This window comes from Pithys albifrons, chromosome 2 (assembly GCF_047495875.1).
Source record: "Pithys albifrons albifrons isolate INPA30051 chromosome 2, PitAlb_v1, whole genome shotgun sequence".
NCBI lineage: Eukaryota > Metazoa > Chordata > Aves > Passeriformes > Thamnophilidae > Pithys > Pithys albifrons.
In genome coordinates this window covers 110,816,471-110,833,826 of record NC_092459.1, presented here as the reverse complement: position 1 = coordinate 110,833,826, position 17,356 = coordinate 110,816,471, and the positions used below count along the sequence as shown (strand labels likewise).

The following is a 17,356-nucleotide window of genomic DNA, read 5'->3' as shown; positions in this document are numbered from 1 at the left end:
ATATAACCAACTCTTGAGTGAACATCACCTCAGGTTTATGACAAATCTCCCTGACACAAGTCATATAAAGAAAACTCTGTCAAGATTTTGGAATAGTCCATAGCAGTGAAAACCTTAATTGGAAGGATTGTGGTATTTTTAATGTGTTTTACTATGTTTCATTTTTCTTTTCTTTCATTAGGAAGTGTGTGATAATTGGGAGACTTTGGAAATTTGCAGTGTATCTTTTTCAGAAAACAAATTGCTAATTTTTCCAGAATTCTAGAATGCTGGCAATTGAGTGTTCACTTAGAATGGAAGCTGGTACTGCCCATAAGACCTATTTAATGTGTAAAATTCTTGATATTTTAATTACAGTGATTGTAATTCCTCTCTATTGGATCATAGTTTTGGTAGGGCGTGTTTTCAAACCATATGACTCATCTTTATTCTTCTCTGAATTCTTCATGAATGCTTGAATGGCAGAAACTAAACCAGAGCTTATTAAAATGTCTAAATTTAATAGCTTACAGCATTAAATTCTGATTAAGTTATTTTCCTTTAGTGAAAGCAAAAAAAAAAAGGAAAATAACTGAGATTAGTGTTAACTATGATTAGGAATACCAGATAAAAATAATCTCCTTTCTTCAGATTCTATATTCATGCAACAATTCCCCTTCATACTGTCTGCTGCTTCCCTTGATTTGCACATCTTGCCCAGCTCTGCGTCTTTGCCTCCTTGATTATTTTCTGTTCTTGTCAGTTTGTGAAACCAAATACCGTTTTTGAACTGTCTTGTCTGTTCTGAGATACATGTCATTTTCACAGCTCTTCACAGTGTTCTTCAGCTTCTTTTGTGATGGATCCTGAATGACACTCGGCCTACTTTGTGATCTTTTTTAGTGTACTCCTTCCCCTTTCTCCCCTTTTGTTGGGCAACCTGAAAACGCTTTTCTCTTTCCAGACTCAAGATTTTTCCCCTTTTCACACTAAGTGATACTGAACTGTGTAGAAGTTTCTTACCTGGGCAGAAGGGCTGCTGGTAGCATCTGTTTGTGCACCCTCTTTCTGTGCACTTGTGTGGTGTCCTCTGTGACTTTCCTGACTGTTCTAAGCCCTTGTGGTACAGCCTGTGGGAATTGCTGAGACTTTCTGAATTGGCACTTAAACTTCCCTGCTCAAGGGCATTTTATTATAACTGTGAGTAAAGTGGTGTATCCAATAGAGCTGCATTGTCTTTTTCCTCTAGGCCTTCTTAGATTCATTTAAAATACACCTGCAGCTGTTCCCAAAGCCTTTACTCTTAACACATCACTGCATACACTGGTAAAACCTGAAAACTTAGGATAATGAATTGATAAAGATACACAGGTCACATTGTTCTTGGCTGCTTCCAAACTCTGCTGTGAATAGGGAATTATATCCAACTGCAGGGTGGTCTTCCACACTGAGGAGCTCAATATGTTGTATGGTGCAGTATAATCTGTTAATGGATCTTTGCTGTTTTCTTTCCCCTCTACAGATCTGTTTGCAGTGAATCTGCTGTGTCTAAACCCCTAAAAATGAAGCCATCTAAACTTAGTTTCTAACTGATAGTGATCTTTGCTTGCTCAGGTTGGTTAACAGTTTGTGGCAAGGGGCCTTTATGAGCTGTGTGAGAAGCAAATACATTGACTAATGTTTGTGGGTTGCTGTTGGAGGATAACACGGTCCTTTCATTTCCAGCTGTGTTCTCATCTTCCGTATTTGTCTGTTTGATACAGATGTGAGATACACCTCATCAGGCACAAGGATCTGTGGCCATTTCTTGCAGAAATTAGATAGATTTGTGCTATAGATCCTTTCCTGCATTTCAGCAAAGTGCTCTTACTCCTTTCTAATGCTCACAGCAATGCAGAAGAGTCATAGGAGGAAACTGGTCTAATGGTTATCATTCTTCTTCCTGCCTGGAGAGTTTGGGCTTTGAGTGTTTCATGTGATCTTGGTACAACCAAGTTCAAGAAGCTCAGAAATTTCAGCAGACTGGTCTTTCCTGAGCTTTACTCATTTCTTGTATTTGGAGTGCCACAAATTGTATTTTTAAGAGGTAGTTTCTGACTATAGATGTTGATAGCACTTGCCTTTAGCTTTCTGAAGATTACTCAGAAAATAAGTTTAAACTTCCAAGCATGGCAACAAGTACTATATCTTTAAGTGACTTATTTCCAGAAATGACTGAACATGTTTCAAAAACAATGCAGAGAAAAGAAACCTCATGTTTCACAGTCGTCATCAATCCAGTGGCAAGAGTGCTTGACTGAAAGTATTACAGAGAATATAATCCTTTAACAATTTCTGCTAATTTTGGAGGAATATTAAACTACCAATTAACTTGGCAGAGTTTTTGCTGTGATTGTTCTAGAGAGCCAATGGCTGAAACTCCTTAGTTCTTTTTGGTTTTATAGTACCTGGAAGTGCTGACAACTAAATTGGCCTCATTGAAAGCAGCCTCATGAGAGTATATCTATAGATAGCAAATTATAGTTCAATATAGGTCATTTAATGTCTTCTTGTAAAATAACTCTTCTGTTCCTATTTATATGTGGGTCAGCCAGTGATAAATTCTCAGTTTTGTTGGACCACTCTTCTATTGCTTTGTGTTGGAGAGAACGTTTGGAGCATTGTTTTCTGGGAAAAATTTGTTATATTTCCCAATTGTTGCAGAGAAAGGGAGAAGCTTTAATTACTTACTAAATATTTTACCTGCAAAGTGAGTGTTTTGAGTCTTTTGGGTAGTTTTATCTTCCTTCATTTGACAGAGTATGAGATGCTAAATAATAGCCTGAGTATAATCTGGTTTAATTCCTGGTGGAAACTGTGGGACTTTGTAGTCCCTCCAGGTTCTCAGTGATATCAATTTTGAATCAAATTTTGTTTCCTTTGTTCTATGTGTTACTGTGCTGTTCCAAATCTGAAATTGTTGTTCTTTCACACGAGTGAGACACAATTTACTGTTTGCAGTTGCTTGGATTTTCTATGTTTATATTCACCGAAAAAAGGGGAGGGAAAAATCCCTCTTGTTGATGAAGTGATTAAATTGGAGAAGGAAAAGTGTCTGATACCCAGTTTGTATCCAACAGTGTCCTGAAGAACAAGATCAATGTGGCTGCTTTGTCTTTTGTTTTGGTTTAATATCGTGTTAACTGTAAATTGATGCCATTTCTTTGTTAAGATATTGACCCTTAATTGTAACAATCCCACGAAACCTTAGTCAGTTGTTATAATCTTCAGTCACCTTTTATGCTTTCTCCCATTTTCTTTTGCACTGTGTACTGTATACACTATATACAATGTTGCCTTCTGTGAAATGCTCTCTAAACCTCTTCAATGCTACTTTTGTTACACATAAAGATTTCTGGTTGTTTTTTTTTGTTTCAGGGGTTTTTTGTTTGTTTGTGGTTTTTGGTTTTTTTTTTTGTAATTTGTCATTGATGTGTCTGTTCCCTTGCACTCTTTGTATTTTCTGCCTTGTTTTGTACTTGGATTTACAAATTTTGTGGACAGCCTGGTCTCGGTTTCATTTTCACTGGTGTGTCGTTAGTCCCTGTAACAGCACAGGCGTGGGGTGGATCGGCTTAGAAACTATTGCAATTACATTTAAAGCTGAGAAGAAGCCTGCTGTGGTCTTCCCTTTAGCTGAGAGAACTGAATAAACTCCCATGAAGAGGCTTGTGAAATACGTTAACATAAGTGGAACAGATAAATTAATACCTCGTAAATCTTTTGTGACTCCTCCAGAGACAATGGAGCAGCAACCTGTCTTACCCCAAGGACCTTCCACATGGAACCCTTGATTGCATCGCAACTTACTTTGATTTAGTGGTGGCACAACTTTATTGTTCCTCTACTAAGGGTTGCGTTACTTCAGAATCTTTCTGGGAATCTCCTTTCCTTGGCTTTTGGAGAGTTCATTATTCATTTATGCCCTTAAAATTACGGGGTTCTGAGAATTTTCAAGAGTGATGCAAGCCTTAGAAATGCGAGCTCTGAAGTGATTGCATAAGCAGCCTGGGTCGTTCCTCTCAAGAGCAGCAGCTGGGAACTGCCAAAAGTGAAATTGCAAATTGTACCTTAGCTCATAAAGTTAACACTTTTGTTCCTGTCACTGCCTTTTCTCTCAAGTTTTATTTACAGATTGCAGTGATTATGCAAGTTTTTGCATTCAGAGCTTTTATGGTTTTGTATGAGAGCTTATGGTTTCTGGTACACAGGAGGTTTTGCTTTTCCCCTTCAAATAAGATTTATTTGCTCCTTTTCTGAATGTGGCACAGTCTGCATTGCCTTGTTTTAAAAACTCACTGTGTTTGACTCTAGCACTGTTTATTACCTGTCTACCTGGCATACTGCAAGCTCATAAAATAGAACAGAAAATTTGAATAGTCACATATAACATATTGCAGATGTTGCTGAGTTAAGTTTTAAGTATTCTAGTTATCCTTTAGGTTTTTATTATGTCTGCATGGAACTTGTGGGCATAGATACACACCTGTGAATGGTATTTTCAGTGTATGCTTCAACTTGGCTTCTTCTGTTCCCTGAATTTAGGGAAATAACTTTGCAGTAAAACTTTTTATCTTTGGTGATGCTTTCTTCTTAAGCAGCTTGGCAAGCTGCTTTCTGCTGGATCTCTATGTTTTATTCTGTCTTGGGTGACAGGTTTTTTTCTGGGAGACACCTTTTTGTTTTATCTGCAGATGAGTAAAGTAGTGCTGTCTATACATCAAACCAAGTACTTTGTCATATCTTTAAGATCATGCATGTTTAGATTTTTGCTGAAAACTCAGCACCTGTGAGTTTGGATAGGAAAAGCAATGCCATTTATGTATATGAATATAAACCATAAAATCCCTTCTGTAACTGGACTGACTTCATGGGTTGCTTTTCAGTCCTGAGCACTTGAAATTGAAAACATTAAAATTTAAAGTGAGTGGGGTTATTCTATTTGAATAAAATATTTGAAATTCTTTTTATTTCTATTTTTCCTTTAATATTAATAAAACTAAACTGTGTGTTGAGGATAAAGGCTGAATCCTCTTAAACTTGCAGTTTTCCTGTCTGGTAGAGGCTTTGGCAACAGTAGCCATCTCTAGTTTCAGGTTTGCTTCTTGCTTGGTTGGTTTAGGGCTTCCCCGTGATATCCTAGAATAGTGTCTGGACTGTGGTGGCCTTAAGCCATTAATATCTCACATTGGAGGAGCCCCGTGGACAGTGAAGGATTTAAATAAAGGATAGCAGAAGTGACTGGCCAAATGCCAGCCAGGGGCCAAGTGGCTTCCCTTAAAATGACTGATGGAGCTTGTGCAGAGGCATGACTGGATTAGATAGTGACTAAGGAGTATTGCAGGCTTTTCCTAAGACTTGCACAGTCTTTCTTGCCTTTTGCATCATGAGGGGGGATGTGGTAGAACCTGACATACATGAGAGAGGGAAGAATCTTCTAAAGAATCATCCCTTGTTTGTTTTTTTTTAATGAGACTTTCTGTTTTAAATGTGGCAAAGGGAATTATAACACCTACTCTGCATACTTGCAATGATCAACAATGTCAGAATGCTGTAACAGCTTTAACCTGACTTGATCTCTACTGTAATCCCAAATCCAGCAATCCCCTTTGCCTTGGTTCATTATCTCTGATGTCTGCAATTTAAATGCCATGTTGAAGAATTAGGTATTAATCTTTTTCTGAGTTCCTTCACTACTGAAGGTCACAGAGTGTTTTCTTTAGAGGCTGGATTAACAAGGTTAGGCTGCTATGGTGGTAACACATCTAAAACTTTACATCTTCTCCTTTTAAAGGTAAGTTAGAAGATGTGTTTGGTTTTAGTTTTTTCCAGCACTCCACTTTTTTGACTACAAAATGCTTGTAGCCTTTCTTGATGTTTGCTGTTGATTAGCATTCAGGTGAGGTATTAAGTTTGCAGCTTTTGTTAATATTCTATCTTCTGTACCTTTATAGTTTTCACTTTTCAGTTAAGATTATACTTAGAAACTGAGCACTGATACAAGTTCAGTGGTTTTTCAGGATTCTGGTAAACTTTACATGAAATGTAACTGAAAGTGTCAGGCAAAAAGTTACCATAAGGTAAAGTGGCTGGAGAGCAGCCAGACAGAAAGGGACTGGGGCTACTAATTGACAGGAAGCTCAACATGAGCCAACAGTGTGCCCAGCTGGCCAAGAAGGCCAATGGCATCCTGGCCTGGATCAAAAATAGCATGGCCAGCAGGACCAGGGCAGTGATCCTTCCCCTGTACTCTGCGTCCACACCTTGAGTATTGTGTTCAGTTCTGGGCCCCTCAGTTCAGGAAAGAGATTCAGGGGCTGGAGCAGGTCCAGAGAAGAGCAACAAGGCTGGTGAAGGGATTGGAGCACAAGTCCTATGGGGAGAGGCTGAGGGATCTGGGGTTGTTTAGCCTGGAGAAGAGGAGGCTCAGAGGTGACCTCACCACTGTCTACAACCACCTGAAGGGAAGTTCTGGCCAGGTGGGGGCTGGTCTCTTCTCCCAGGCACTCAGCAATAGGACAAGGGGGCACAGGCTCAAGCTCTGCCAGGAGAAATTGAAGTTGGAGATCAGAAAAAAATTCTTTCCAGCGAGAGTGCTCAGGCATTGGAATGGCCTGCCCAGAAAGGTGGTGGATTCCCCATCCCTGGAGGTTTTTCAACTGAGATTGGCTGTGGCACTGAGTGCCATGATCTGATAAACGGACTGGAGTTGGACCAAGGGTTGGACTTGATGATCTTGGAGGTTTTTTCCAACCCAGTCAATTCTATGATTCTATGATTTAGTGTCAAGGGATGATGGTTGCTCTCAGGGGAGAACACAGTTTATGCTGTAGTCTCCAAAACTGAGATTGTATCCAAACATGAAGGTGGAATGGAAGAGGGTATTGGCAGTCCTATGTCACTGGTGTTAAACACCCAAGTGGAAGCAAAGGAGTTGTGGATGTGTCATGCTAGATAGTTGTATCCTCTTGAAAATTGTGCCTACCAGAAAATGGAAAATGCGTCTACCTCTTCAAATGAAACCTTAAATTGACTGGACAACCATGTATTAACTAAATACAATGATAAGATTTTTAATCCCAAATGAAATTTGTGTGTTTTCTCCAGCTCTTTCAGATGATTCTTTTTTAAGAGGAAAGATTATTAGACTGGATTCTAAAGCATTTGATGCTTCAGTTATTACATATTCTGGGCAATTAAAAACATGGTTCTCGGTTTTTAGCTCCTGTGGGGTCAATATTTGGATAATATTTGTGTATGTGAATAAAATCTAGAGGAGAACAGGTTAGCAATCCTTGGAAAATTTACACCTGAAAAATTATGGGTTTTTTTATTAAAGTGTAGGAATTAAATGATGGCAGTTTTCAGTTTCCCTCTGACATTCTTGGTTTAGTGCCTTCAGCATAAGAAGCTTCAAGAATGGGGCTAGTGCTGAGTCAGGTAAGTTAAATCATTCCTGAAATGTCTAAATGAAGTCAAGTCTTGTGCTGGAATAAATGGCCTTCCTTCAACCTTTTTTCTCCATGCTTTGTTTTTTTCTAGTGACCAGTAATAGTTGATATATGATAGCCAATATGTCCCAAAAACACTGGGAATAACTTAAAAGCAAGGTAAGGTTGAGGGTTTTTTTTAATATTTAGGGTGCATTCTAAAGCTTGATGGCTGTTGAATCCATTCTTTATCCCAGGGAACTCTTAACAGCTTAAAGGAAGGTACAAAATAGTCATAGAATCAATAAGGTTAGAAAAGACCTCAAGGATCATCAAGTCCAGCCTTTGAATGAATAGAGACCACCATGCCCGCAAAACCGTATCACAAAGTGCCACATCCACTCACTTTTTGAACACTTCTAGGACAGTGACTTCACCACATCCCTGGGGAGCCTCTTCCAATGCTTAACCACTCTTTCAGTGAAGAAATTTTTCCTGTTACCTGAACTCAATCTCCCCTGGTGCGACTTGAGGCTGTTTCCCCTTATCCCATTGCTGATTGCCTGGGAGAAGAGACTGACCCCCACCTGGCTACAGCCTCCTTTCAGGGAGTTGAAGAGAGTTACAAGGGCACTCCTGAGCCTTCTTTACTTCAGGATAAACAGCCCCAGCTTCTTCAGCTGCTCCTCATAGGACTTGTGCTCTAGACCTTTCACCAGCTTTGTCAGTCTTTTCTGGACATGCTCCAGCACCTCAGTGTCCTTCTTAAAGTGCACGGCCCAAAACTGAGCACAGGATTGTTCAGTGCAGCCTCATCAGTGCCAAGTACAGTGGCAACCAGGGCCCTGGTCCTGCTGGCCACACTATTTCTGGATGCCATTGGCTTTCTTAGCCACCTGGGCACACCTTGCCTCAAGTTCAGCCACTGTTGACCAGCCCCCCAGGTCCTTTCCTACTGGGCCACTTCTTGGCCACTGCCCCCAGCCTGTAGCACTGTGTGGACTTGTTGTGACCCAAGTGCAGGACACACCTGGCACTTTGCCTTGTTGAACCGCATGCCACTGGCCTCAGCCCATTGCTCCAGCATGTCCAGATCCCTCTACAGTGCCTTCATACCCTCCAGGAGATCAACAGTCTCACCCAGCTCAGTGTGGTCTGCAAGCTGAGGGTGCATTCCATCTCTTCATCTGGATCATTGATAAAGATATTAAACAATACCTGCCCCAAAACTGATCCCTGGGAAACATCACTGGTGACCAACCTCCAGCTGGATGTAACTCTATTCCTCACCACTCCCTGGCCTCAGCCATCCAGCCAGTTTTTTGCCCAGCAAACAGTGCACCTGTCCGAGCCATGAGCAGAGGGTTCTTCCAAGAGACTGATACAGGAAAGAGTGTCAAAGGCTTTGACTGAAGTCCAGGTTAACAACACCCACTGCCTTTCCCTCATCCACAAGGTGAGTCATCTTGCCATAGAAAGAGGTGAGGCTGGTCAAGCAGGACCTGCCTGTCATGAACCTGACTGGGCCTGAGTCCCCTGGCTCTCCTGCATGTGCTGTGTCATTGCACCCAAGATAATCTAAATAGCAAGATTTAAGGTCAATACATAAATTTCATAGTTTGCTTTTGTATCTATATCTTGCCTTCAGAGGTCCATGAGAAAACAAATAAAATTCATTTCTCCTTATGCACCTTGTTGTTGGTAGATTAAAGAAACAAATGATGGATACTCTTCCATAAAAGTACTGTTCATTCTTTTGCAAACAAACCATTGCAAGATTTATTTGGTAAAGACCATACTCTCTATTTCTTTCATGACCGGCGCCATTCTGTGAATTTGATCCATGATGGCAGTTTCAGCTGTTGGAGTAGTTTTAATAATACAAATTAGTGATTTTAATGGTAGTCCTTACTCAGGGAAGTGCAGAGGAGCACAACTCTTAAGTACTAAAATAATGCCTGAGTCCTTTACTGTTGTACTTGTGGTCTGTGTTACTTACCTGGTACAATTACTGCTGCCTCTCTGTTTTATTTCCTTGTCCTTTCTTTCCTTATTTACTGACTTTTCTTTAATCTCTTACTTTTCTGGATAACCTGTAAGAATTCCTTGCTCATTTGTTTCCTGTTTATTTCCTTCTGTTGCATGTGTCTGCAACTGGATGTTCATGCCAAAGGGTAACAAAGTGCCCAGATTTGACTGTCCAGTGCCACAAACTATTGGGTTTTGGACCAATAGGTAATGGCTGTGAAATGTCATGGGGCTCTTCCACTGCTTTGGTTGCAGCAGTGAGTGGAGTATAAGCAGAGCTGAAGTGGTGAAAATTGTGTAGTTGTGAAGGCTCAATAAATTGTCATCTCAGCTGGATTCAGCTTTAAAGTTTTGCATCTTAAACTGCTGTCATACTGTCCCTTCAGGATGAAGGGATTTGTTGGTGACCTGGAAATATAATGTAAGAATGGCAAGTGTAGTACAGCAAGCTGCTGGGAGATATTTAATTTTGGAACTTACTGAATGTGAGGTGGTTATCAGGCATTTTTTGTATTTCTTTAATTCCTTTTTCAGGTCATGATCTTAGAAACTAGGCTGAGAATTTGGGGTCAGCACTGAAACTGTCTCTAAAGTTGCTTGAACTTCCACTGGTCTTCTAATGCCTTCTCATTTCTTGGCTTCACTTAATTCTTTTGCATCACAATATTTTAACTCAACATTAGTATGATCATAAGAACATCAGAGGTGGATTTATTTTCTCTGTATTTGAGTAGAAATCTTGTGCTGGAGAGCTGCTAATTCCAAGGAGGAAGTATTTGGGGGAGTTGCTCTCTCTGTGCCTGGGATATTTCTATGCAAAGTGGGTACTTAGTAGTTGCTTTGCATAAACAATACGGAAGTCTCAAGTTGTTTTACCTGTTGTTTTCTAACTTTTGGCAGTTACTCTGCACTATTACCTGCTCTTAAGTAAGTCCAGTCTTGGTTTTGGGTAACTGGTGGGATACCCCAGTCCTAAGCAGAACTTAGTTTGGTGTCTGCAATGAAAATCATAAAGGTGACTTAATTACTCCAAGTCAAACACAAATGCCAAATTCCCTAACGATCTTACCTAGGACATTATCATTACAAGTTTCCTTTTGCGGTGTATAAATTGGATATTCCTGTTAAATACACTGGAAGGTAATTGGTGACATTTTTCTTGATTCACAGACTCCTCTTGGGCTGACACAACTTCTCCCTATTGAGTACTTTGTTTTTTTACTTCTTCTGATAAAATTTCACAAAAAAAGGCCCGGTATGAGTGAATTCTTACTGTGTTTGAATGGAGTAGATGAAAGTGTTTTTCTTGCTTGTACTTTCCACGCTTGTACTTTCCACTCAAACCTTATTCCTGCTTTTCTTGTTTTAAACCATATTGTGGTGTCTACAGAAACTTGAGGTTTGTCTTTCATCTGTGCTCTGGTAAACTCCTTTTAGGCTTTAGTTGCTCTGGTAAGTCACATATGAAATGTATAAATTACAGTAGGTGAGATCTTGCATATTTTTGTGACCAACATTTAATTCAGAAATTCTAGTATTAAATTGGCTTCATGCCTCCTGGGCTTCATGTGAATTTTGTTTTAAACCACTGGATTGTCTCTGGATGCACCTCCATGGCATGTTCTGTTCATGCAGAAATGTTTTAGAGCCTCGATAACATGTACCATCCTTTTTAGTTTGCCAACTTGCCTGCTGTTTGTTGATGAAGAATACAGTGCCAACCTCTGAAAGCCAAAGCTCTAATAACCCATTAAACAATGATCATTTAAAAAAAAACCAAAAACCAAACCAAAACCAAGCCAACAAAAGCAAACAGAGCTTCTCTTCACCAAGCTGGCAGTTCCTCATTGTTAAAGCTTTGTGAAAATGGGAGTACATGGAAAATGATCTGGAAGGAAGACAAGGAGGAAGAAGAAGAATTCTCTGCAACAGGTAATTTTCATCGATCATTGATTTTGGTGGTATGGAAAAGAATGAGAAAAGATAGAGAAGCATTTTGTGTGTTTGTGGAACAGGGAAAAGGGCCTTATGTGGAGGCTCTTCTTAAATGCTGACTACCATCTTCTTCCATCTTTCTTCTTAACACTTCTATTCTTTTCTAGGTGTAGTATTGGATGATGGAAAACAGCTTTTTGTATAACTTGAGAGTTGAGTTATTACCTTGCTGTAATGCCCCCAGCTGACATGGCTTCACTTAAGCGCTGGAGTTTCTTTCTTGTGAGAGCAAAGATAATTAGTAACATAGAAGGTGTGGGAGCAGATGCACAAGGCACAATGTCATACAGTGTGTTGCCAACACCCCATGAGGTGACTCTGCATCAAACCCACAAACATCTGGTGCAGAGGTGTAACAGCCAGATGCACAAGGCAGTTTGCATGTTTAAGGCCAATTACATGGATGCGCTTATTACTCTGCTTTGTGTGTTGCTGCAGAAAGTAAACCTTGGCCAACTACTGTACGTGCACTGAACAGATTAGAGACCACTCTTGCCTCTTGGTGAGTTAATTCATTATCTGGCCATGGAAACAAACAGAATCTTTGAAACAATCCAACTTTTTAAACTGTCCAGGAGTTAATTTTCATTTGTAGTCACTCACACATCACCTCTGGAGAACTGAATTTGAGATTAGTCCTAAGGTGACATTGTGGCTTGCTGCCATTCAAACACATAAAAGCAGAAAACTAATTGAAGCCTGACACTGTAATTTAAGTCCCTGAACTATTTACCAAAAGATATGCATCATGCAGAAAAGTAATATGCAATCAAACAGACCTAGAAAGTGTTTTAATTGATGTGTGCTGAAGAACTGCTTTGCAGTGTCCTCTCTTACTGTGTGCAAGCTGTATAAGCAGCTTCAGCTAAGAATTGAGATTCTGTTGCTAATTTTGCCAATTACTAATTCCCTTTTTTATTTTGTATCCACAGATAGTGTCTTTCCCTAAGAGGAAACGTGTCAAGATAATTGCCCTTAACTCTGGTACTTTGGAGGAGCATGTACAAAACTGATCATAAGGAGAGAGTGATTTGTATGGGAAATAGCTGCCAGAGAAAGAAAAATCAAGAAACACATTTTTTGAGGATAAACTGCAGAAGAAATAAAGACTAAAGTCTATTAAGAGGCTATCTTTAATCAGTAAAAAGTCACAGCTGCTGAAAGGTGAAAAGAGTAGTTAGAGGAAAATTGTAAAGAACTCTTTTGTTCTTAAAGGGACACATTACATATCATGTAGACTTGAGAACTACTTAAGTGACATGTTACGACTTCTCTGTATGAAACTGGTATTTCTGCAGTGTTCAGAATTGGGTCAGCCCTCTGTTAGTAGATTCTGGCCTGTTCCTTAAGCTGTGTTTATCTGTAGTTACAAGTCCTGATTTTGTGGCTGTATAAGCAGGATACAGTGTATATGAGAGAATAATCTCACTTTATGTGAGGTATACGGAATATATCTGGTATGAAACACTAATATTTTAATGAGGTTTTAAAACTGACAGTCTTATGAGTTGTATCAGAACCTTGTTACTCTACGTGTGTATGAATCAACTGCTTTATCAGAAGTGAAATGGCAGATTTGGAGATTTTACAGTGGCTCTTGTTTTATATATGAATGAGTATCGTTATCCTAAAACTATTCAATAAAGTTTCAGTGCAGTGTTATTTTACTGAATAAGGTGTATAATTGTGGTTATGCTTTGCAGTAACTGTCAAAAGTGGGTCTAATCACAAGGAACATTTTTCAGTGGTCTTTAGAATGCTGCCTCCTCCTGGTGTTAAGCTTGGGTAATTCTTTGCATCAAAACTGTACAGATGAAAATGTATACCTGGTTTCTTTCCCTTTTCTTAAAGGGCTCTTTTGATGCTTTATGAAGTCTCATAGCTGTACTTCCCTCCCTGCTTTTTCCATAACACATTAATGTGGATATAGCTCTCACCTTTCATTTTACTTACTATACCTTATTCTTAAACAATTCTTTTTTCTTAAGCAGCAAAGTCCTCAGCCTCCTTAGTGCTTGTGTTTCAGGGCTTATCTTCTGTCTCTGAGTGTGTACACAGACTGTTTGTATTTGGGCACGAGTCATCTTCTTGTTCTGCTTCTCTGAATACAACGAAAAATTCCTGCTTCCAAGACCAAACCATTCATCTTCATCTCTGAAGATCAAGGCTTTGGTATAGAGTAGCACCTTTGTGTTTGTCCAGGTCACAGCAGGAATCTTGGCATGAGTAGCTCAAAAGTTTCTAAAAAACCCCTGCAACCAACACCTTTTTGCATCTTACTAGACTTTTGGATCCTCCTGTCAAAATGAAAATCATCACATCAGTAGCAGGTAACTACTTTTTAAAATACGTTATTTAAATACTATGTGGCAAATATTGAAGAATCGTGTAATTTTACTTTGTCACTTACTAGATTTTTCTACTTTTTTAGATATCCAAGATCCAGTCCTGGATAGGTAAGTATTCTTAACACTTTTTTTTTTAGCTGTAACTATTTCACAGAAAAGCTAAGCTAAAATTTATTTCACTTTTTTCTCTTGTTCTCCAAGTATTTTTTAGGCTATTCCACTTAGTTAACTTGATTGTGGCTTAGCATGTGCATCTAGATGCATAGTAAAGGCTCCTTTTAAACATTACATTTACTCAGTTTGTGAACTGAAAGAAATTATTCCTGAGTTTTTTGGTTTTTTCCTGCTCAGTTTTCAGAAGCATTTTATGTTTCTTTAGGCAGAATGATTGTTTATTAGAAATTAACTTTCTCCCAACACCTGAACAAGGATGTAAATGCCCAGAACGGGCTTCTAATGTGATTATGATTGTTTATTTGCGTGGATGTGCATAAATGCGCTGGTTTTAATTCAACTTTCTCCTTTGATTTGCAGCCTTCCAGTCTGGTGTTTTTCTTGCCTCTTCATGACCTCGTGTCTTGAGCAGCCTAGCTGGATCCTGGTTCCTGTTTCTTCCTGTTTCAAAATTCTGCTTTTCTCCATTTTAAATCCCCTACCCTTTTATATTCATAGACACACACTCACCTTTTGTTGCCTGTTTTGGTCTTTGCTGTTTTTTCTAAGGCTTTGTTTGGGTTCCATCCCAGATTTTCCATGTGGCACTGTTGTCCTGGATTCCCTGCCATGATGTAATAAGTGTCTCTGCAGAATATCCCAGTCATGCCTCTGAATGTTGGTCCTCATCTGTGTTGCTGTTCTACTTTGCCTTGCTCTAAGTAGACACTGGGGAAGAAGTTAAGGCTGTATCTTTTGCTGCTCTACTTAAAAAGCAGATGTATGAACTTGTGGATTATGGGGGATAAGCAAAGTAAAAGTGTTCTGAAGGTAAAAAATGCAAACACCACCCCCCTCAGCAACACTTCTCCTCTCAGACATGTTTAGATTCACAAGATGTTTGTTCTGCCCCTTTCTTACCTAATTAGGAAATGCAGTCTCATGCCTCCAAGCTAAATGTAGTTCTTCCTTTTTTTTTCTGCTTCTGTCAAGTAATCTCTGTATTTCTGTTCAATTTTGTGTTATTTTGATGAGCGAGTGCTGAGCTGTGGAATGCCTCACACTCCACACCGTGAGAGAATCACTGCTGAATAGAACGTGTCTTAGACTCATCTGAAACATGTTTTGTTCTCTTGTGTAAAACGCTCCCTTAAAAAACTTTGTCTTGGAAATGGTTATGAATCTCTACAGTTATGTGGTTGCTTCTTTGCTAATGGTTTCAAACAAGTCATTAAGCATCTGTGTATTGTGATCTTCTCTGGCTCAAAGTGAGGCATTTGGGGGAAAATACCAGCGGTGAGAGTGTTTTGGCGTTCATGTGTCAGTAATTCATGTTGATTTCAGTGTGTACCAATCCAAAGTGTTGATACCCTCAAATGTTTAATTTTTTTGTGCTATCACTGTGTTGTAGTGTAGCAAAAATTAAAAATCTTAGTTTGATTTTCCATTCAGCTACAAAACAGGAACGTATTTATGTAGTACATTGCAAAAGTATTTAATATATTAAAATACTGTAAAGCTGTTATGTCTGAATTTCTGGTAATGTAAGACACTTCTTTTGCTTCATTCTTCCTGTATGAATCCTCTTTGGGGGTAGGGGCCTGTGGCTCAGGGGAGAAAATATACTGCATTTTCTTATGGTAACTGAGTAAGATTTGTCATCGGAATTCGTAAGGACATGTCTGTTTCTGTGTATGAAATAAAATGGTAAAGCAGGTTTTGTGAAGTTTTGAAATTAAATATTTTTAACTGGAAAAGTAGCATTTGGTCAATATATAAATAGTGAGTTTGGGGTTTTTCGAGTTTAGAAAATGGGATTGAAGTTCTTGGCATAATCGTGTGAACTGACATTTTCATGGGAATTCTCAGTGGTGGTAGTTCTCAATGGTTTCATATTTCTTTGTATGTTTTGGTAATATAGATCTAGCCAAATAAAACACTGTCCTTGGTTGTTTGGTCTAAAATACGTATTTTTAAAGATCAATGTCACTTGTATTGTCTGGGATTCTTACAGTGCTGAAACTGTAAAGAGTTCCTCACAGCTAATTTGGGAATAATTGCAACTTTGTTCTTTCTTTCTCGTTGTGTTTCAGGGAAATGAGGCAAGCTACCCCTTGGAAATGTGCTCGCACTGTAAGTTTGTTTTTAATTGCTACATTGTAATATTAGATGGAAGTAGAGATGTAAAACTTTCATATATGCTATTTAGTTTATATATAACCGAAAGAGTAAAATTGAAGGGTTAAAGATGACCTTTGGAAATAACCTAGCGTTTGCTGTTCAATTGTAAACTCAAAAATCAGGCCATCTTTAAAATAAAAATCACTTGAAGTTTGGAGGTGGTTGGTGTTTCCCCATTAGAATATGAAATAAACTTAGGATAGTTTTCTTGTCTGTGGGGGTGAAGTGTTGTAAGTGATAATTCAATGGTGGGGCTTTTCCATCAGTTCCTGTGCCAGGTCCTTGGAGATGTAGAGCAGCTCACGGTGCACTCTGTGCTGTGTTAGGAGTGAGGTGTATTGTGTATTGCCCAGACTGGCTTTGTGCCCTCGGAGGATAGAGAGGTTGAGACTGAAAAAGCACTTTTTTCCCTGTGTGTGCTTGCAGCCAGGCAGCTGAGAAGCCACTTGGTGTTACTTGCTTTTAGCCACGTGAGATTAAAGTTCATTGCTCCATCTCACAGGGTTAGTCTACCCTGTAAAAATAACAAAGTATTTCTTGCCTAAGGCTGACTGAAGAAAGGGCTGTCTTGTGAAATGTCCCTGTGGAGTTATGCTAAGGGCACCTATTCTTAGCTGTTTTTCCCCTTGAATAATTTTCTTCAGCCCTAAAACCTGTATAGACCCCTGTATGTATCTTATTGGACCATATAATAAAATTCTTCATCTTGGGTTAATTGGATCTTTTTTTTTAAATGGGGTGATTCTTCAGGATAGGGACTGTTCCCTTGATTGCTTTCACAGTGCTAGTCAACTGACTTCAAACCATAACACAAAATAAAAAATTATGGAGGAATCTTTCTCTAAATACATTTTTTCAGAGAAATGAGGCTTTAGGTAGTAATTTGCAAGTCTTCTATGCCTCATACACAAATCCACTGGATTATAATTTGAGTCATCAGTTTGTAAACACAAGAGAATCTTTATCCACAGCAGTGTATGGCTGTGATAGGCTCTCAGTATATTTTGTTAAATATGGGTATGTGGTGGGACTTTCATATTTGATGAAGACTTCAGTAGTGTTTTCCTGAGCCGTGTATATCCCTCTTACATTACTGCTCCATTGGACAGAGTTTCCTTAGGGACAAACTGAAGACCTGGTGCTGTTTCACATGGTGAAAATCTGATGTCAAATGATCCACAAGAAAATTTTATCATAGCAATG

At 39.1% G+C, this 17,356-nt stretch overlaps 1 protein-coding gene across 2 annotated transcripts in view; it reads left to right on the top strand.

The window, feature by feature from the left end:
• PPP3R1 (protein phosphatase 3 regulatory subunit B, alpha) overlaps positions 1-17,356 on the top strand; it is a 38,814-nt gene that overhangs the window by 8,934 nt on the left and 12,524 nt on the right. Inside the window, exons 1-2 of one of the 2 annotated variants that reach the window (XM_071582089.1) lie at positions 13,907-13,927; positions 16,066-16,105. In XM_071582089.1, coding sequence (XP_071438190.1) covers positions 16,093-16,105 — 13 coding nt within the window. In that variant the 5' untranslated portion in view covers positions 13,907-13,927; positions 16,066-16,092. Of the gene's footprint in view, positions 1-13,906; positions 13,928-16,065; positions 16,106-17,356 lie in introns of those variants that run through there. The other variant, XM_071582088.1, reaches the window with a different exon arrangement.